At 40.2% G+C, this 19,765-nt stretch overlaps 1 protein-coding gene across 1 annotated transcript in view; it reads right to left on the reverse strand.

The window, feature by feature from the left end:
- Positions 1–19,765, reverse strand: part of KCNQ3 (potassium voltage-gated channel subfamily Q member 3) — a 195,424-nt gene that overhangs the window by 11,856 nt on the left and 163,803 nt on the right. The window contains exons 3-9 of the mRNA XM_074145091.1: positions 18,169–18,295; positions 16,242–16,414; positions 14,128–14,283; positions 12,664–12,774; positions 12,030–12,125; positions 10,591–10,685; positions 8,863–8,889 (exon numbers count right to left, since the gene is read on the reverse strand). Coding sequence (XP_074001192.1) covers positions 8,863–8,889; positions 10,591–10,685; positions 12,030–12,125; positions 12,664–12,774; positions 14,128–14,283; positions 16,242–16,414; positions 18,169–18,295 — 785 coding nt within the window. The remainder of the gene's footprint in view (positions 1–8,862; positions 8,890–10,590; positions 10,686–12,029; positions 12,126–12,663; positions 12,775–14,127; positions 14,284–16,241; positions 16,415–18,168; positions 18,296–19,765) is intronic.

Here is a 19,765-nt window from a genome sequence, read left to right on the forward strand (position 1 = left end):
CGTGTATGATGACTTTGCAGCTTTCATAAGTCTAGAAACACTGCAGTTTACAGCAGACAAAATTTCTATACGATATGAGCACTGAATATCACAGCTGCTGCAGGGTTTTGTGTGTTTCTTTTTTTTTTAAATATGATTTACTGAGGCCCTCATCTCTATCTGTTTCTGATTAAAATATCTTAATGAAATATGGGCTTCCCTGTCACAAAAGATGGAAGCAATAAACCTTTGTGTAGCATGTTTTTTCAGGCCTTCTGAATTTTCTTGTTGACAACATGACAATACTTGTGAATGCAATTTCTGTATCCTAGTAAATTCAGACACTTGCCCTGTCATTGCGTGTATATGTGTGTGCAAGTATGGAAGTAGCAACTAAGAAGGACTTGTGTGAGTATGGAGATGCAGAGCTAGTCCTGCTAGATCAGCACCGCCAGGACTGAAGTCAATGATGTGAGAAGATAAAAGCATTGATTTGAGTGAAGAATTAGAACAGTCTAAGTGAATGGTATAAATATTAGCCAGGCTTTGCCCTAATGTAATTTCCTGAGAAATTCATGGCATAAGGGAAAGACAAACAAAGCGCAGGCAAATGTGTAGACCAAAAATCAGGGATTAATTCCTTCTTTGTAGAAAAATATGAGATGTTACTTGTTGATGTCTGTGGCAAACTAGTCATCTAAGAACGTGTAGGGTAGTCTCATGTTCGGTCTTAAGCACTTGTTTAAAAAGTGGTTTCCATAGTGCTCAATTTTGGATTAGAAACTGTATCTGATTGATCCACCGACGTTCTCTAAAAGTTAAACTGATGGTGAGTGCAGGGTCCCAAGCAGTTTGTGCTCTACTAAGACAGGGAGAATGCTCTGATCTTTTTTCCGTGTCCCTCACTTCCCTATTCTTTCAGAGACCGTGTTTGAGAGAAGTAGTGCTTTACAGGACAGATGTGTTAACTTCATGGCATTTCTGTGAAATTTGAATTCTTCAAGCATTCAGTTACCAAATACAGGAAAAATACATACAGGAGAAGATGACAGTTAGTGATCAAGTTTTGAAAGGGCATGAAAAACAAAGGTGAGGAAGTAACATTCAGCTGAATGGATTGTGTGTGGTTTTTTGGGGGAGTAAAGTAGGAAAAAAGAAATTCTAATGTCTCAATAGTAATAAAACCAAAGTTTGAAGGAAGAATTAATTTTGAGAAACGGTCAAGAAGAGTTTGGAATCATGGAACATCACTGAAAAGGATTTTAATGCAAAGAAAGGCACCAAAAATCTAGCTGAGTGATAACAATGAGTCAGCCAGGCAATATAAACTGCTGGGCATGAAGATGTTAGAGGGAGAGAGCTTGTGAGGTCTGCAATATGAAGAAAAACAGACAGAGCAATTTAGCATGCTTGGCATCGGGGTATCTTTGTAGGTACTGAAGTGGTCACACACTACACATTGGCTTTGAGCAATGTATTAAATGTTACAAGATTTGGTTTAGTAACACTAGAGAGAAGTTCTCAAGAGAAGAATATGTTTAAGGCAGAGAACCTGAAAGACAAAGAAGCAGAAAAATAGGCGAGACAGAGGATTCCTATTGTTTATAAATAGCAGTTTCATACTATATTAGAAAAATAGAGTTGTCATTACATATGGCTTCTGACTCTCTCTCCAGAAACTTGCTTGGTCCTTCAAAATACATATACAGATGTGTCAAAGTTTGCCCCTTAAAACTCCTGTAATAGCTGCCTTCCTTACCAAAAGACAAGGAGGTACAAAGTGCATTGCAAGGAACTATAGGGATCACATCAGCAGGAAAAGGGTCAGTAGATGATGGAAAGTATCCAAAACATTAATCTTGCAGATATTTTTTCAATATAGGACAGAAATATAGGCAATATATTCAGAAATCCCTACTGTGGAGCTATACAAGAATAAGAGTGATCAAGATTTGATATCGTCCTCAGATCAAAACAGATCAAAATATTCCTCTGCATTCAGTAGAAAAGGCTACTTATTTGCAGTGATGTTTTCCACTGCACATGTAGGTACACTCATTTGTGGGTTGGGGTTGGGTTTTTTTGTGGGATGAGGGTTTAAGGTAGATAATATAAACAAAAAGCATCCCCAAATTCTCTTTCTAGGGAGTTTCTCAGCTTTCCCCATTGATAAGTGTCAGTTTAGGAACTAACTCTTGTCCAAAACTGTTGCTCGAGCATCTTAGGTTTAGGAGCTAGAACTCATTTGATCTTTCTTAAGCTGCTTAAAAAGTTAAATGTCTTGTCTAAGACTAATCTTCATGCCCCTTTCTATAATCAGCAGGAAGTTAGCAACCTACAGAGTGCAGTTCAGCTCCATTTCACTTTGGAATGACCTTACAGGTGGAGGAACTTGTCTCTTGTTATTATCTACAGAAAGATCTAGATGAAAAGTCATCTAAAAAGCAGTCTCTCTCTAAGCAGAATCTAGTCTAAGCTAAAGTTACCTGAGCTGAAGCCTTTCTCTAATTGAGACCTGATGATTAACCCTTAAAGTAACATTCAGATTCATAACAGTATGTTTATGCAATAAATATAGACAATTGTGTTCATATCCAGGCAGCCAGAGCAGTAGAATCATCAGAAAATAATTCATCATCTTCACATGAAAAAATACAACAGTATGTTGTATACAAAAAAACCCAAAACAAAACCCAAGCTTCTTTCCAGATAATGACTAGCTGTCATCAGAGAAAAAAATAGACTTTATTCTCATTTCCAAGGGATGAAATCTGGGTCTGCTGGGGTTTTTGTTTTCATTGTACTTTTTAAAAGGGCTTAGGAAACATTTGTTCTCACGACATAATCTACTTCATTAAAACAGCATGCGCAGGGCTCAGTCTCAGAGTATGAAGCATGCGCAGATCACATCATCCTTCATGAGAGTGGCTAGGACAGTGGTTCCCACCCACAGGTTCATGTACTGCTGCTTGTCTTTCAGACTCATCCTACTGATATTAGCTACTCTTCCCCCCACTGACAGTGGTCCCACTTCATTTGGTTTCCTTAAATTCAATAAAATGTGATTCCTGACTTCCAGAACAATTCCAGAAACTGGGGGGATTCAAATGCATCCCCAACATGTTGATAAAAGGGCAGAGTAGTTTCTCTGACTAGCTTGGATACATGGCTGTTGCTTGTCTTGCATGCTATTGCATCCTCTCCCTTGTGGTGGAATAAAAATTTTTGCAAAAGCTTTGTCTTTGAAGTGGAGTCCCAGCATGAGAACTCCTTATTTCTGTAGTAGATACAGAGCACCGTAATAGGAAGAAGGCAGAAGCAGTGCAGACAGTTTGGCTCAAAAGCTTCCTAGCTAACGGACAATTCAGCTCTCAGATTCTTGCTCCCCAAGAGCATTGGGAATTATTTTGGAACATCTGAAAGACGAATTCATTGGCTGGATATACAAGAGATGGCTGGCTTCTGCAGCAGATGTTTTACCCTTCCTCAGAATAAAGAGTGGGAACCACTGAACTAGGAATACTTTTGCAGAAACAGTCATGCAAGGAAATAATGCAGTTACATCCCATCATGCAAGTCAGATACTCTCCTCTCTGTGCTTTGCCTAGTATTGGAGTTTCATAAACAAATGGATATATGTATGAGAAGAAAGATAATGAATTAATGCTAACAGTGAATCAAACACAGCCCTCTTCCATGCATTTACCACTTTCACCTAACAAGGAGTAATAATAATCAGGAATTTTTTTCATATTTTTGCAGTTTAGCTAATCATTAACTTTAGTTGGTCTCAAGTAACTGGCAGCAAAACGCAGTCATGTTTACTCCAATATTTTACTACATTATCAGCTGTACTTCAGAATCAAACATTCTGAATGAGATTTCCAGAAATATTCTGAAATTTGAACTATTCCCAATAGAAATTAGCATGAAACTGTGAGGACAACCATGAATCCTGCACTGAATACATTCAGCTGATCTCAGAGAATTCACATGTTTTCTTAATATAAAACAAAGATCATTCCACACTTCTGAGGTACTTCTGAACTTTTGCCAATCAGCTTTCCCTTTTAAGGAAATCTAGTCACATTCTTTTCTATAGAGAGGAACTCACAAAAATATTCAATCTCAAAATAATTGACTTTAACTTCTTGACAACTGATGTCTTCATTTAAAAAGCCACTTTTCACCCTGAATCTTGAGGTCTAAATTTGCAAGTTTCTGATGTCTGAGAAGCAAACACCCTCTTTTAGCCAACAGATTTCCACACTTTTTGGTGATGTATGTCCTGGTTGGTATTTCATTCTAGGCATGACTCTAAATCTGAACTCACCTACCATGCAGGTTATTTGCCTAGAAACATGGACACAAGTCCTAACTTGGGCTCAACTTCGATGCCCTTCAGAAAGGGAAAGAACCTTTATACATACTAAAGGCCTTTTCTTAGCCCCTCTTCTCATCCACACTTTCTAAAATGATTGGAAATGGGTAAAAATAAGCTATGCCACGCAAATCCATGGGGAGAATAATCCAAGTTCATTTCTTTGTGAAAACAGGATGGATATTTTTCACCAATGGATGCAGCCAGCAATGTAGGTAGAAACCATATGGATGTTGACCCACTCTTTATTTTGAAGTGAACATATCTTCATGTATCAACTATTAGAAAGCCAACCAAATTGCAAAATCAATGTCTCTTGACTATTGTGCATGGGCCAATCATCCAATGAAAAAATGGAGTGCTTCGCTACCTGCTCTCCAAAAGTTGAAGAGCTTAGGCTAGGAAAGCTGAGTTGTGTGTTGATGATTTCATGTTTGTGGAATGAAGTGGAAAAGAGAACAATGAGCTAAAGTTGAATAATAGCAAGGTGTTTGTGTGGGATAGAATAAAATGCTTGACAATTTAGTCAAAATATACTATTTCTGATGATGTGTTTTTCAGATTTTTCAGAATTTATGTTTCTTTGCAAAAAGAAAAAGTTCTTGCCTCGCATCTTAGGTCACAGTTCAGCAAGGTATTTAAGCACGTCACTAACTTTATTCAGATGATCAAAAGCATCCACTTGTTTTCCATTTGCTGAACCAGAACCTGCAAATACACATGCAGAGATGTTGTTCTACTGAACTCGAATGCAAAGTGACTTGCATGAATTTGTGTTGGCAAGGTTGGGACTGCATGAGGAACTGTATTTAGCTCTTACAGTGTATTTTTCTTACAGTAAATTTCTAATTTATTTCCAGAGTAGGTTAGTATCACTCCCATTCTATGAAAACAGAGAAAAGCACTTGGTTTTAAGTAAATCATGGGCAGAGCCAGGATTAGATCCCATGTTTTCTGAACAGCAGAACAATGAACTATCTCCAAGGTCATGCAACTTTCTTCTTATGCTTAAATCACTTTTCAGTCTTATGTCTCCTTATTTTTTATGGTGGTTAGATGAACTACTTTAGTAAAAACAGAAATTGCAGGCAGAGAATGGCATGCAAGAAATATGAAAAGAGTAAGGCTCAATTGTTACTTGAATGTATATACCTAAGTTTTCTTGTGAGGCTTGATCCAAAGAATGACTCCCTACTAAACATGACATTACTGTAAAGTGAAGAAAAGTTATTAAGATGAGACGTTAATGATTACCCATGAAAAGCTCTATGAAAAAGAATGGGAACAGCCTTTCATTTGTAGTTAATGTAGTGTGCAGATCAGAGTGGACTTTTACTCCTTCCTGTTTTGGGCAGATGCATAAAGAAGAAATGCTGACAGTGAAATTTTCCACCTTGCAAATTATGACTTTGTTTTCATTATGATGTTACTACTGGCAATACAAAAATGTACCACATTATATGCATTCTTTCATACTCACATATTAGGAAAGACTAGTAGCAATTCTGCCAGTTAAAAAAATCAAACCAACTTTTCAAAGGCAGAGAAATATTATTTATCGTGTAGAGATAAGGAAACAGGGATAAATTACTTTCCTGAAATCATGTAATATTAGATCTTGGAATGAATGTGCTCTCCTGATGTCTAGTTCTACAGTTGGACAATGCTGATTAGGAGCAAGACCTTAGAAGAAATTTCACAATCCTTCACTAAAGTGCCTGTATGTACAAGTGATCACAATTCTTACAATAGTTGAAATCAGTGGAACAGCTGCTAACAGCATTGAAAAGTGAGACCCCCAATTCCTTCCTCAAATATAGACATAAAATGTTGGTTAAAATAAACAACAGGTCTATCAAGCAAAGGTCCATCCAGAAATCTGGGAAATGTAGGTAGGATGTATGGATGTAGGAAAAGTTGGATCCAGCTTCCAAAATGGACACTTCCAGGAGTCTTCCAGGGAAGACTCTGTTGTCTTCCCTGTGTTTTCCCCAAATGGTCTCATAACAAGGAGCTGCATCTAGCTGCGACTTTTCATGAGGCCAGTGCCTGCTTCCAAGGACAGATCCTAGAAGGATCTACAACACTACAACTGTAGAGTTCCTAAACAGCTTTCACAGCACCGAATAGGAGCCCTGCCACTTGAAGTGTTACCCATCCTCAAATTTTCACACAGCCAGGCCTCATTTTGAGTTTATTAACTAGTTAAATTTTCTGACTCTTCTGGGAAAGCTTTGGACCAAATCTTCTCTCTCCTTTATCAACTGCTGCTCAGACAATGTAGTTTATTACTACAGCTTTCTCATTAAGCACTTAACTGATGCAAGAACCTGGAGACTGATTGCACTTACGGGCTGTTCTCCCCACTAGGACTGCATTCCCTTATTGCTCATTTATTTCAATACAGCCTTAAATGCAAACAGCAATGGAGTACAGGCCATACTTTCTATACTAAATCACTGTAGGAGGAAGAGTTGTTTGGTTTTTTTTTTTTAATTATCTGGTCTGTAAATAAGAGTTTTATGAGAGATGGGAGGTGGGACTGTCAAAACAACCAGATTTTATGGCTCAGTCCCATGTCTACTGAAGTCAGTGGATGCTCCCACAAGTACAATCATTCTTCTGTTTACCTGGAGGATTTCCAGTCCCCCTTACTGAATGCTTATTACCATAAACACATTCCTGATAACAGGAAGGCTCCTGTGCACGTTTACTGGTGATTTTGCTGAAGGTTATTACACATGTAATGACATAAAAGCAAGATATACCCAGCTAGAAAGAGGGGCCATGGGATTACAGTTTTAAAGATTTTGAGCTGTGAGTCATACTTTTCAGTTTCTAATCCAGTGCGTCAATATAAAATGATTTCTTCTACTGGCCTGGAAGGTACAGTAACTCTGAAGCTGCTCCACAAACTGTTCTGTCACTGCAGGTGCAGGAGCTTCTCTGGGGGAGCTGTGACCGACAGCAAACTGCAGCAATCATTCACTTGCCTAATTTTAATCTGCTGCTGCATCTGAGTCAGAACACGTTTTGGCTCAAGGTATGGAATTACATACTCAAAAGGATTTCAGCTCCTAAGTTCTCCCCTACATATTAAAGGGAAAAATTCAGCTGTTGCCAACCCTGGAGCTGGCTAAAATCTCCAGCCATCTACATTAATGCAACTGAGTTTGCTCATGACTGCTTAGCCTGGGCAGTAACACGAATGTATAGTACTTAAAGTTCATGAGGGTTCACAAACTAGATAACTCCCACCCAGACAGTCTTTGGAGAGGAGCAGGTTAGCTCATGATGATGGTGGCAGGAGGATCAAGTTATCTTTTTCCAGTAATTCAGCACTACAGAATTTTCCTGTATCATAAGAAAACTTGAGATTGATTTTTCTTTTCTGATAAAGGAGGCTTGAACCCAAAAAAATCACATGAGAACAGCAAGTGTGAATTTGTTTTTTTTTCAGTTTCCTTTACTGTAGCTGTCATGTGTTGCATGAAATGTTTAAAACCGAAAAAGTTAACTTTTCTTCTGACCAGGGACTGGAACCCAGGCCTGTCCTCTTACTAATGGATTTCAAATTTTGCTACAGTTCTTTCTCCTTTTCTCTGTGTTGTAAATGGAGATGCAAATGGAAATAGCTTCAGCACGAGTCTTTGGGACTATTTGTCCTTTAATCATTATTGACTCTTTGTGGGTGAACCACTGATAGCAGTTTACCATTAATTATTTCATGTTTCTGACCTAAGAGGTTAAACTATTTTATGTACTTTTGAACCTGCAACTTAGCTGGAAGGGGTTATAAATATACCATTTCCATTTGAGACCTCGCAGGTTGACTGACAACGACCACTCTGCTGTAGTCTTCAGTGACTGACCAGCATTAGGATCAACGCCTGCTTCATTCTCTTTGCTTGTAAATTCCCCGAAGTGACTGGGAGCTTTCCCACCTGTTTCAGCAGGGGTGGGACAAGGCCTCAAACCTCATGTAGCTTTTTTAGTACTGCCAGAGAGGTTGGCTATCCTACTGATCCATCTTAGCCACCCGTCTTAGTATGCATCATTAAGAAATCTTCGCACAAGATGAATGACCACAGACTTGATCCCTTACACTGCAACATTGCTCTGTGCAGGACTGTTGAGCAATAATGTGAAACAGAATTTTAAATTCACACCGGAACAACCTGGATGCTAAACCATGACTTTATAGCAGGGATCAGGAGAAATCTGGACTATGATTAATCATAATGCACAATAAAGCTGTTTACAGACAATCAACAACAATCAACAAGCAACACTGCAGTTGTACGATTAGTATTTTAGCTATGCTGTTAAATTGGGAAAAAAGGCAAGCAATTAGGAAATGGATTGGTTAATCATTTTTAATGACTACTTGTGGTGTTAGTAGCATGTTTTGGTTAACAGCTCATGAATCCACAAAGAATCATTTAACCTGGATCCTCCAGTAACTGTATTAAAACAAGGCTATAATAATGGCAGCTACATACCTGGCAGTACCATCCAACTGCTCTTTCCTTTTATAGAAGAGAGGAAGCATTACAGGAAAGCAAGGAGAGAAGAATTACATAATAAATTCAGCAGATTTCTTCAAACAAAAATTTCTAATCTATTGCTACTGGTTTATATCTCTTTTGTTCTGTGACCCATCACTGACACCAGATTAAAAGTGTAATTTTCAACTAGTCATGAAGCAAAGGAAGGGATACAGGTTCCTGAAACAAATCTGTGCTGCTTAGACTGGCAATCTAGTCTTTGGTGAGAACTGAACTCCCTTGCCCTCTCTCCCAGGACCTTATTTGCAAAACACCTATTAAATTTCAGGTCTCATTTGAATCACAGAAGACCCTACATACAATGAACAAGCTTGAAGTCACGGTAATGAGTCTAGACTCCAGGCAAGACTGAAAATCAGTCAAAAACCTGAAGTCAAGAAACCCTCTAGAAATCACTCTATAATGGATACGGTGGGAATAGGTAGAGAGTGAGAAGGAATAAAGAAAAGGAAAGAAACATATAGAGCCTTAATTAAACACTTGCCATGTTTTTTCTTAGACATTTCCTTTTTGACCTAAGTGAGATCAATCCTAAAGAGATATATTGTTAATAAACCCAAGAAAGATTTAATATTTGCAATTTGCCCTATGTAAAGGCAGGAGCCTGAAATGTTTCTTCCAGTCAGTTTTGAGCAACAGCTGGAGCTGCAGTTTTAGCACAGTGAACACAACTTACATGTGGAGACCTCTGTTTGAGCTAAGCAGTAGTTTAAGGGCACTTTTTGCCAGAATGAGGCATAACAGCAAGTCCAGAATAAAATTTTAAAGCATAAACTTGGATAAGTAATGCCCATTATTAGCAGCTGATAGTATGTAGCTAGAAGTCTTGGCTTTCATAGGGCCAACATTTTAAAATGTTAAGAACTCAAGGTAAGGAAGGTGCCTGTCTGAAAAGCAAGAAAAGTGAAGATCAGACACACTCATATCCATAAACATATAAGCGTCCATTAAGTCTGAATTTCTTTATGTATGGAATGTTTTCCACTGAACTCAGAAATGGTGTCTAAAATAAAACCATGACCCCAACTCCCCCCAAAAAGTTTCCTTGTGAACCTTCAGTTAATACTTTCAGTGGGAGACGGTTTTAAAGATGCTTTGGCTGTCCTCCACTGAATTACCCCCTTGAGCAATTGGTGTTGCCAAAAGACAAGTATTTAACAAGCATTAATTATGTTCACATGACACAGTCACCTCTGTGAACTGGTGGCTCAGGCCAGTTGAGTTAAACGGGGAAAAGTAAGAATTTTCAGCATAGCCCATATTTTAAAATATACAACTGCATCATAGAGGGTGTGAGAAGTACAGGCACCTCTGAAATCCAGGGCTAACACTTTATCAGGGTCTACATTACAGAGGGAGAAATTGAGATTTCCGTCAATAAACTCCAGAGTCTTACAAAGGTGATGGTGATGTAACCTTCTTTGTTTAATGACAATATGAGAGCCACTGATGGAGTTATCCATGTGCCTCTACTATGTCCCATCAGGAGAAGGGGGAAGAAATGGATCCAGAAGCCAAGAAGCATGTTTTTCAGTCTCAGCTAGGAAGTTAACTGTCGACTCTTTGTTAACTACAAAAGCCTCGTTGATATATATAAAGTCTATCATTCCTGTCCTGACTTTACTCCACAGAAAATGATGGAGAGGTGGACAATGCACCTACCTGAAAAATGGAAATGAAACAATTGATTCATAAAACCTCCAGGTAGCAACTAGATCAATCCTGTTGGGGTTAGTAGCATAGTATCTCCAGGCAGCCTGAATTACAAGGGAGAGGAAGTAATTAGTGTTAGGTCCCCAGTCTGAGAGTAGCCAGATTGTTTCAAAGAACATAACAATGCACCTGAGTGACTATCTGGAAATTAATTACTAATCAGCCATACCAAATGGGTGTCACTATATGGCAAAATTATTGACCCTGGATTATGATCTGGGAGGGCTGTTAAAGGAGACAGAACATGGAGACAACCACCAACATCAACAAGACATTACATTTGACTAAGCAGGTTTATTCTCCTGTCTGGTATGTCTAAAAGAGCTTCAAGCACTGCTGGACTTCTCCAATATTTCTAGAATTGCTTCAGCTGGTTTACTATCATCTAGTGTACCATCAGAGGAAATTTTGCTGAGCAATTTTCTATTTCAGCATTTAGTTCCAATCAAAATTCTCTAAGTACATACCAAAAAATTACTGTAGCTAAATTAGCTATCTGCTAAGTGGAGATGCTTTAATTTAAAAAGGTGTATTCATTTCACAACTCATCCCTGCAGTCCCTTCTGTTTGCTAAGGAGTGTTTTTAATGAGAACAGCATAACACACCATTAAGCCTGTTTCCCCCGAGGACTGATTTGATCCTGAGCGGTCCTGAGCATCAATGCTTCCATCTGATACCACAGATGCTTTCCTCTGTGGAAACGTTGCCATTTACCTCACCACCATCAGGGTGTGATCCACAACTACTACGAGTAACTCCTGTCAAATTTGTCAGCCCCCAGACTAATAATTTTAAGCTCAATTTTCTGAATTTGTAACAAACTGAAGTCCAAGTGAGCTAAGGAGTCTCTTGCCATTGAATCCTCTGATCGACCAGTGATGTAACAGAAGATCCACGATTTGGTTGGCATTTTACAAACCACACATACTATTTACCTCATTTGCCTTAATTGAAACAGTCACTTCTATTGCTGTTTTCACATCAATAACAACATAACTTTGTTTGAACATAAAAGCGCTCTCTCAAGGGAACTGACAAAACCTGGATTTTGGAAAGAATATGTTTTCGACAGCTTGTTTTCTTTGATTTTGTGGCACTGATGCAGAAGTTGGTTGGTTTCCAGAAGCTAGCAGATGAGACCCTTTCTTCTAAAGACACTGTTCTTCTGAAAGATATTCTGGGAACTGAAAGATTCCTCAAAAACTGCAAGGACCTCTGGATTATTTAGTTTGATGTGAAAAAACCTGACTCCTTTACAACCACAGCTTCTCACCTCCTGAAATGGGAAATGAAAATATAGGCAGGGGGAAGCAGTGGCCCTTGATAACATGATGCAGCAGTCTTCATACACAACACTTTTCCAAGGAAGGGTTAAGTGGCTGCAAACCTGAATGAGTTCAGCTGCTGGCTTTCTTCTTTTCTCAAAATGTTTTTGACGATGTTGCTCCTGGACCTTCAGTGCCAGCCCTGAGCCCAAAATACCCTGAAAGCATAAAATGACGCAAGATTGTAGACTTTTTTTACTGAGAAAAATCAGATTAGTGATGAGGAAACAGGTCTGTGGGTGGAGATGGGGATGGCTACTTGGAACCTTTGTTCATGCCTTTCTCACTGCTCCACTCATGACACACAAGGTTGTCATGATCCTCTGGAGAACCAAAGGCCACACCAAATAATTTTAAAGTCCTCAACAGGCTTCTTGAATGTCTACTGCCTTTCCACGCTGGAGGTGTCCAAGTGGTATATTACTTTCCACTCAGGGTACAGTGAAACTATACTTGTGTGACAAAACAGTTATGCCAACCGTACTTTGTATTTGGGTGTATGTGACCTCTCATCCTCCATGAAATTTTTTCCAAGTCTCAATCTAAAGGAAAAATATCCTAAAATCTGGACACAAGTGTTGTAATCAACTCTTAAAAAGGGATTTTAATTCCACTGGCAGTTTTGATCACTTTACCTTCTTTTTGCAAGTGCACAGTGCTGGGCTGTGCCTAAGAGAGGAGGAGGAAGGTACTTACTGCAGGAAGAGCAAAGAAAGATACTCCAATGAGAGAGAACGTAGCTGCAATCAGCCGTCCCTCCCATGTTTTGGGGGTCTTGTCGCCATACCCAATGGTAGCAAGGGTGATCTGTGGGCAGAATGACCAGGACTTTGCATAAGAAAAACACAGCCAACAGCTCTGCTTTAGATATCACCATGACACCTGCATGACTCACTTAGCTCTATGGGTGTTCATGCACAGCTTCTTAAAATAGGATCTTGATGTTGGGCCAACCAATTTTTTTTTTTAATGGCATCTTAGTCCAGAGGCATTGCACCAGGGAGAATGGATTTAGTCTTAGAGGAGCTGCCGCCCTAGGATGCATTTGCTGAAAGCGAATTCCATGTGACATTGCATGCAGAGTGAGTCTCCTGCCCGCTATCAGTGCAGTTAGGAATGGGACTTGCCAGTTTACAGCTTGCAGAGCTGTAACTGTTTAAGAAACAATCAGGGCTATCTCTTCCTGAAGTCTCAGTCTCTGTAAAACAAATATGACTGTGAAAACTTACTCCTTTCCTGAACAATTGCTAATTTCTGGCTGTGTACCTCTTGTTACCAGTGAGGCTCTACCTAAACGCCCTGGATATGCAAGGATACGAAAATATCCAGGTGTTCTATGCAACACTTGGGACCTTTTGATTAATAATGGTGGGGAGGGATCTTGCCCTTTATGAGTGAACTGCAGTAAAGAAAAAAATATGCAGCTGCATTTTAGTGGCAGCACGATATAGACTACCCTGCCTACCAGGTGGCAGGAATACTTTGTGATCAAATGAGCAGTGCCATAAACCAATACTCCTCTCTTCATCAGAAGAGACAAGAGCAGACGCATCAAAGGTCCCTCTTGCTGAGTATCCTACCACCAATGGCGTTCCCTGAGTGATTCTTGGGAAATGCATGTAAGATGCAAAAGTGTTGAGTTATCCTTTCCAGAGGCATTTTGGACTTGTTAAATTTCATCTCATTAATCATTGCTCAATGCTCCAAACTATCTAGATCCCTCTGCAAGGCCTCTTGTAACTCAGTCAACAGCACCTCCCAGTTTGGCCAGCTTTGGTTTTGCCATTTTCTGAGGGATGTATCTCTCACAGGCAGGATACTGCTGTGATGAGAGCTAGGTCTCCCATAGGCATAGGCTCTGCCAGTGCAGTTATACCCAAAGAGACACTCCTCTAAAAGAGGGGTTTTCTAGAAGTCAAGAGCACAGACTGATTTCTGAAAGGGGTTTAAGCACCTAAGGGCCTTTGTCTGACTGAAAATTAACAGGGATACAAGTTAAATGGTTGTAGGGACATCCCTACTTTGGTAATGTTATACTGGTAACATGCTCCTCACCTTAATTTAGCAGCAGTTATAGTGTAATCCTTAACACCAATACTTTATCTCTTCTTGGATATGAAGTTTTTAAGAAGGGGATAAGGTATTTTTGGAGTCACTTACCAGCCCCCACCACAGTGCATCTGCATAGGTTTCAAACTCTTCCTTCATCTCCACCCCGTTAGCATCCTTTTCAGGAACATCTTTTTCAACCAGATAAACAAGAAATGAGGATAGGATGAGTGTCAGGAACCCGATGTACCAAGCAGTGATGAGTTCCTGCAAAAGAAACAGATGGACACTGGAGGGCCTGAAAGCAGTCTCAATACCCACAGTGGCAGAGTAAACGTCAGGAAAAGAGAGAAGGACTGAGGATAACAGCAGAGCTGTCGCTGCTTGCTTGGACACAGCCCATGACCAGCCTACCTCAGCACTTACTGGGAAATAATGCAGAGATTTACAAGAATTAGCCCTTACATGGCATCTTCCTTGGGAACAGCTTGGAGCAATCTGCAGTTGTAGTTCTGCTTAAAGCTGGGTTAAGGGCTTAGCTACACACATGACACAGGGTGCTGCAGGGCTCTGTCCCTGACCTTGACTCTCCCCATTCCTGCTGCCCTTAGGCTTCATCAGCCTTGGCAGGCAAATCAACAGCTCTGCTCTCTCCCTAGAGCCAAGGCTGCAGGATGCAGTTTATTCTCTTTAGGCATACCAAAGCAGGTTCTAATGTATGATTTCATCATGAATTGATGCAGTAAGAACAGACCTTGAAAATCATCTGTGTGAAAACAAACCTGAGCTTCCTTGTTTTAGAGAGTGACTACAGTGGAGTGTGTGGCTAATCCTACTGAGGTAGAAGATGCAGCAAACTAAGTTCAAACCCCAGCAATGTCTGAAACAAAGCAGAAACTTTTTGGGTGAAGTATCACAAGTGGCTAAAAAATCAATATTCCTTTTGTTTTCTGAGAACTGCCTTACTGCATTTGAAAAAAAAAAAAAAAGTTGCAGCTGAGAATTTAATAATTGAGTCTCAAGATAAATCAACTTTCTTGGCTGATTTCTGGTGTGCAACCACAGAAGGAAATTTTTGGCTAACCTTGTTATCAAAATTGTTTCTTTAGTGTCTCCAGTGAAGCAAAGTTCTTGCAACTGCTTCTTATCTCCCACAGCCAGCTGAGGTCTGAAGGGTGATGTTTGGGAATCAAACAAGGAATATTTGAATGAAATCCCATACAATGAAGTCTTAAACAATTTCTAAACAGTGTCTTCAGCACATAGACTTCTTCCGTGATCTCAGATTCCTGAGAAACATTTTTGACATAAGTGTTTACGTGCCACCTGCCTTGTAGTAAGTGGACTATGGGGAAGAAACAGAAGTTGGTATGAAACAAAGCAGGGTGGGTATCCCTATCAGCCACTACAAAGAAGCAAAGTCTAATTATGCTGTGCCAGCTGGCATTTTAATTTTAAAGAACCCCTAAAATGTCAGGAATGTCATTCAAGGATAAGAAAAAGCAGTATGTAGCACAGAGTGTATGCAATTTTTCTACACTCTGTGCAGATGAGAAATCTCATTTAGAGGATTTTTATGCAGATAGTTTTTAACTTGTAATAATGCTTGGTGAAAATGCAAGAACACAATGTGTCTTTCTGGTGTGAGACAGGATGTGTCTGACTATAGCACCAAGTTAGTCTGAGCAAAGATGATTTTAGAAATTTTGTCTGTCTGGTTCACACTGTGTGCATCTTTTTATTGCCTGGCCCATGCTTCCAAAGAGAAATTATACCAGTAGCTCCCTCTGAAACCACATTTCTGCTAACCAGCCTCTTTCCATCCCTCCAGAGTCCTGCTCCATCTGTTGATCATACAAGTCTGCGAAGCCACTACAAACATGTTGTAAATGCAGAGGCATTTCCGTCAAATATTTCAACATATTTCACCGTTAAAGGGATGTCCCTGCTTTCATTCAGTGTAAAGGCAAAATTCCTGTTGTAATGAGTGTGGGAATGAACACTCTCTCTTGCCACTTCCCAGCACCACTATTGAGTAGAGAAGGGTAAAACAAGGGGGAGAAATGCTTGAGACAATGGGAGATGGAATAAAGCTGAAATGACAAAACTGTTGCTTGAACTAAAAGACATAATCCCATGGCATTGCTGTACCTGTGCATCCCCTCTCTTTCCTTTCAATATCTCTCCCCCAAGCCCCAGCTAAGCCCTGCAAGCTCTTCACTTACTTTGCTGTGTGCACAAATGGCTGATCCCAAAAGTTTCCATGTACCGCCCCGCCTGTCCATTCGGAGCATCCGTAGGATCTGGAGGAAGCGGAGGCTTCTGAGAGACGTGGCCAGAACATTACCCTGGTTCCCAACAGCAACCACTGGCACTGAAGCAATCAGCACAAAGATATCTGCAAGGCAAAAAGAACAAAGCCTGCCAACAAAAGTAGCCCTGTCACCTGCTTCTTAATCCCATCTGGTGGTGCTGTAAATTTCCCTAGGCAAATTTTAAAGTTGCCTGAAAATGCCTTCTTTTGCCAATTAAACAGATATCTGCACCTGCCACACAGCCAGCATCATGCACAGAACCCACCAGAAAGCATCGTCATCTATTTACAGACTGATGCACTGGACTTGAGACACTGTCTGAACTAGTTTAGGGATGAAACAGCGTCCAAATGCTGAAAGAAAAACAACCATAAATTCACCTGTCCCACAGGAATACCTTAGTGAACAGGTCAGCAGGTGAGAAATTCAGTTTCTGATAGCGCATCTAGTGGTTTGTTCTTCTGGCTGAGTTTTCCTTTTAAAAACTCAAAGTCAGTAATACTACTTTTTGTAAATGCTCACAGCACCAATTTGCTGATCAACTGAAGAGGTTTGAAATGCAAATCACATCACTTCTTCTTATTTCATTTCTTTTTCTTTCTTTTCCTTGTTTCCCCCCCCCTGTTTTTTTTGATCCTATACATATCTGAGAAAAAAAGTGGTACCAAAAGGCTTCAAACATTCTCTGGGCACTTGGTCTTTAAATTGTCTTCACATTGTATTTCCAGCCAAAAAGAGTGGCACCGGATGGATTTCAGATTTATTCACTTTCAATCATTCTCAAAACTAACTTGTGCCAGTGACAACCAAGAGATGACATTGGTAAATCCAGTGGGATCTTTTCTGTTCTTTACCCAGATATCAATGAAGATTTATTCTCAGAACTGAGATGACACTTTTACCAAGAAGGCATGAGACAGTATCAATCCCACTGGCTCACACCGCGCTCTGCTGCCTTCACAATGCTATTAGAAGTATAAGAAGTATTTATACAACAGTAGCACCCAAAGGAGCACTACTAAATTGAAGATAGCATAGATGCACAAAGAAAATTTGTTCCAATTTTGTCTCCCTTTTAGACCCAGAAGATGAACAAAAGGAGGGAGAGGGAACAGGGTAGCACGAACTCATTTGATTGCAGCACCACGGCTCCCCAGAGTGCTATGTGCTGTACAAATAAAGAACAAAAGGCTAGTTCTTGGCTTGAAAAGCATCAAAATAAATGAGGGAGTCCTGGAAACAGTGAACGAATGGGGATGTGCATGACAGGTGTTCAAGGCAGAGTGAGCTCCTAAATGCTGGCTGGTTTGGTTTGTGGACATAATGAGGAGTTTTAGGAGGGGATTCAAATATGAATAATAGTAGTTCTATGAGGGTTGTACAGCAGTACCTTCCAAGCCTGAAAGATAACATGGGTGAAATCACAAAGACACTTGTTTGCAAATGCAGACCAACATTGCAAAGGTAAAACACAAGATTTGAATATGAAAGAGAGCTGGGGAAGATGGCACAGTGTTGGGATCTGAAGTGGTTTGTTATTTTGGGATGAGCATAAGAAAGATGCAGTGGGACTCAGGACATGAAAAATGTGTTTGAAGAGTAGAATGATCTATTTTTTTTTCTCACTGACCAGCCACTCAAGACTGTCTTGAATGAATCATTACTGCCAGGTACTTCAACCAACTACTCCAAGCAGGACACACCTCCTAGCACAAAGGGTAGATCTGATTTCAGTGCTCTTTGCACTGCCATTCACTGGTCCTTGGACAACCCCCCAGACTGGCTTAGAAGGAAAAGGACATAACAGGGAAAACAGTAGTAGAGAGCTCGTGCTTACCCAGCATACACAAAGGCTTCCTGGCAAATTTGAGTCTCCCCCTCCATCCTTTGTAGCGACAGCAACACCCAGCAGCCCAGATTCTTAAGGCAAACTCTGCTCCAAAGATGAAAATGGCAAAGGTTTCCTGTATCAAAGACACAGACTACATTGTTAGACTTGTAATGAGTTTTGCAGTAATTCTGGACACATAGAGGTAGCTGAAGGAAACAGATGAGGTACAAGTGCTGGGGTATGTGAGTGTGAGAGAGAGAGAGGAAAAAGTGGGGAGGAGAATCCAGGTTGATGAAAGAGGCAAGGCAAAGTAGGACATAACTTCACAGCCTGCTAAGTGCTCTGCAGAAAGGATGTGCCTCTGATGTTGGGTAAATGTGAAATGATTACCCTGCCTTGACGGAAGGGCAATTACTTCACAAAAAGACCTCCTGCTTCACACAAAAAAAGAAGACATATGTGAGTGGTGGCTGCAAAGTCCCCAGTGCACTGTATACCCACACCAGGGTTACCCACCAGCAGCTCGTTCATGCAGCCATATCTACAGAGACAGGGATAGGATACAGTATATTCATATGCTCATAAATTTAAGGCAATGATAAAGGCATATATAAGACAAATTTAGGTCATATATTATTTCCTTAAATTTCTGGTGCACTAATAATGGGATTTTCCACCTTGCTCAATAACTCTTCTAAGCATGGGGAGGGAATGGAGAGGAATGGGCTTTTCTGAGGTGCTCAGTGGAGACAGGCCAAGGGCAGCATGGGGCACGCAGTTACTTTTCCTCTCTGTGAATAGCTGACAAGGAGGAAAGGGTTTTTTTCCTGATGCTCATGCCCACAACTGTTAGGCGCTTCTTAAAACCGCTGAGTGCCACATAAAAGGAAGCACAGGAGAAGGAAAAATAACCTCAGGCTTTTTCAAATGTGAAAAGATAGGTCTAAGCAGGGTAATGGGGACCAAAAGCGAGTTTCACATTCCCTAGGGGATGAGGGTGTTTTCATACAGGCACTTTTTGAGAAGGAACATGCAAGGGGAATTCACCTTTCATTCCTTTTGCCATTTAGTTCCAGCTCGGATCTACTTGTCTCTGGAGGTACAAGGGGAAATGGAAATTGAGATCCTGGAACTACTCTTGCTGTGCAGTTTCCCTAGGGATGCTTTTCTACAAGGCCAGGTTAAGTGAGACAGTGCACCTTCTATTTCATGACAGCTGTGGGAGCAGACGAAGTTCTTTTTTAGGGTCATTTTCATAAAATAATGAATACATCATATTTATAATTAGTGAGGGTTTTTTTTCCTATTTTTTTCTTCTTCTGCCAAATGGGAGGCCTCCAGAAATAGAGTCTTGAGCACAAACTCCAGCATTTATAAAACAAGCATGCTGGAAACACAGAGAAAATAATATATTTGCTGCAAATACATTTCCTCTCATGGATAGTCATTGGAGGCACTGTTTGCAACAATTTCAGTTATGCTGCTATCAAAAGAAATACTGGGATTGGTAGGACCCCCCAAAAATGCTCAGGTCTGGCATGGTCAGTTGGAAATGTATTGATACTTCGGTGGAAGACATGTTAGGCAAATGCTGAAAAGCTAT

Source organism: Numenius arquata, chromosome 3, assembly GCF_964106895.1.
Source record: "Numenius arquata chromosome 3, bNumArq3.hap1.1, whole genome shotgun sequence".
In the NCBI taxonomy this organism is placed as follows: domain Eukaryota; kingdom Metazoa; phylum Chordata; class Aves; order Charadriiformes; family Scolopacidae; genus Numenius; species Numenius arquata.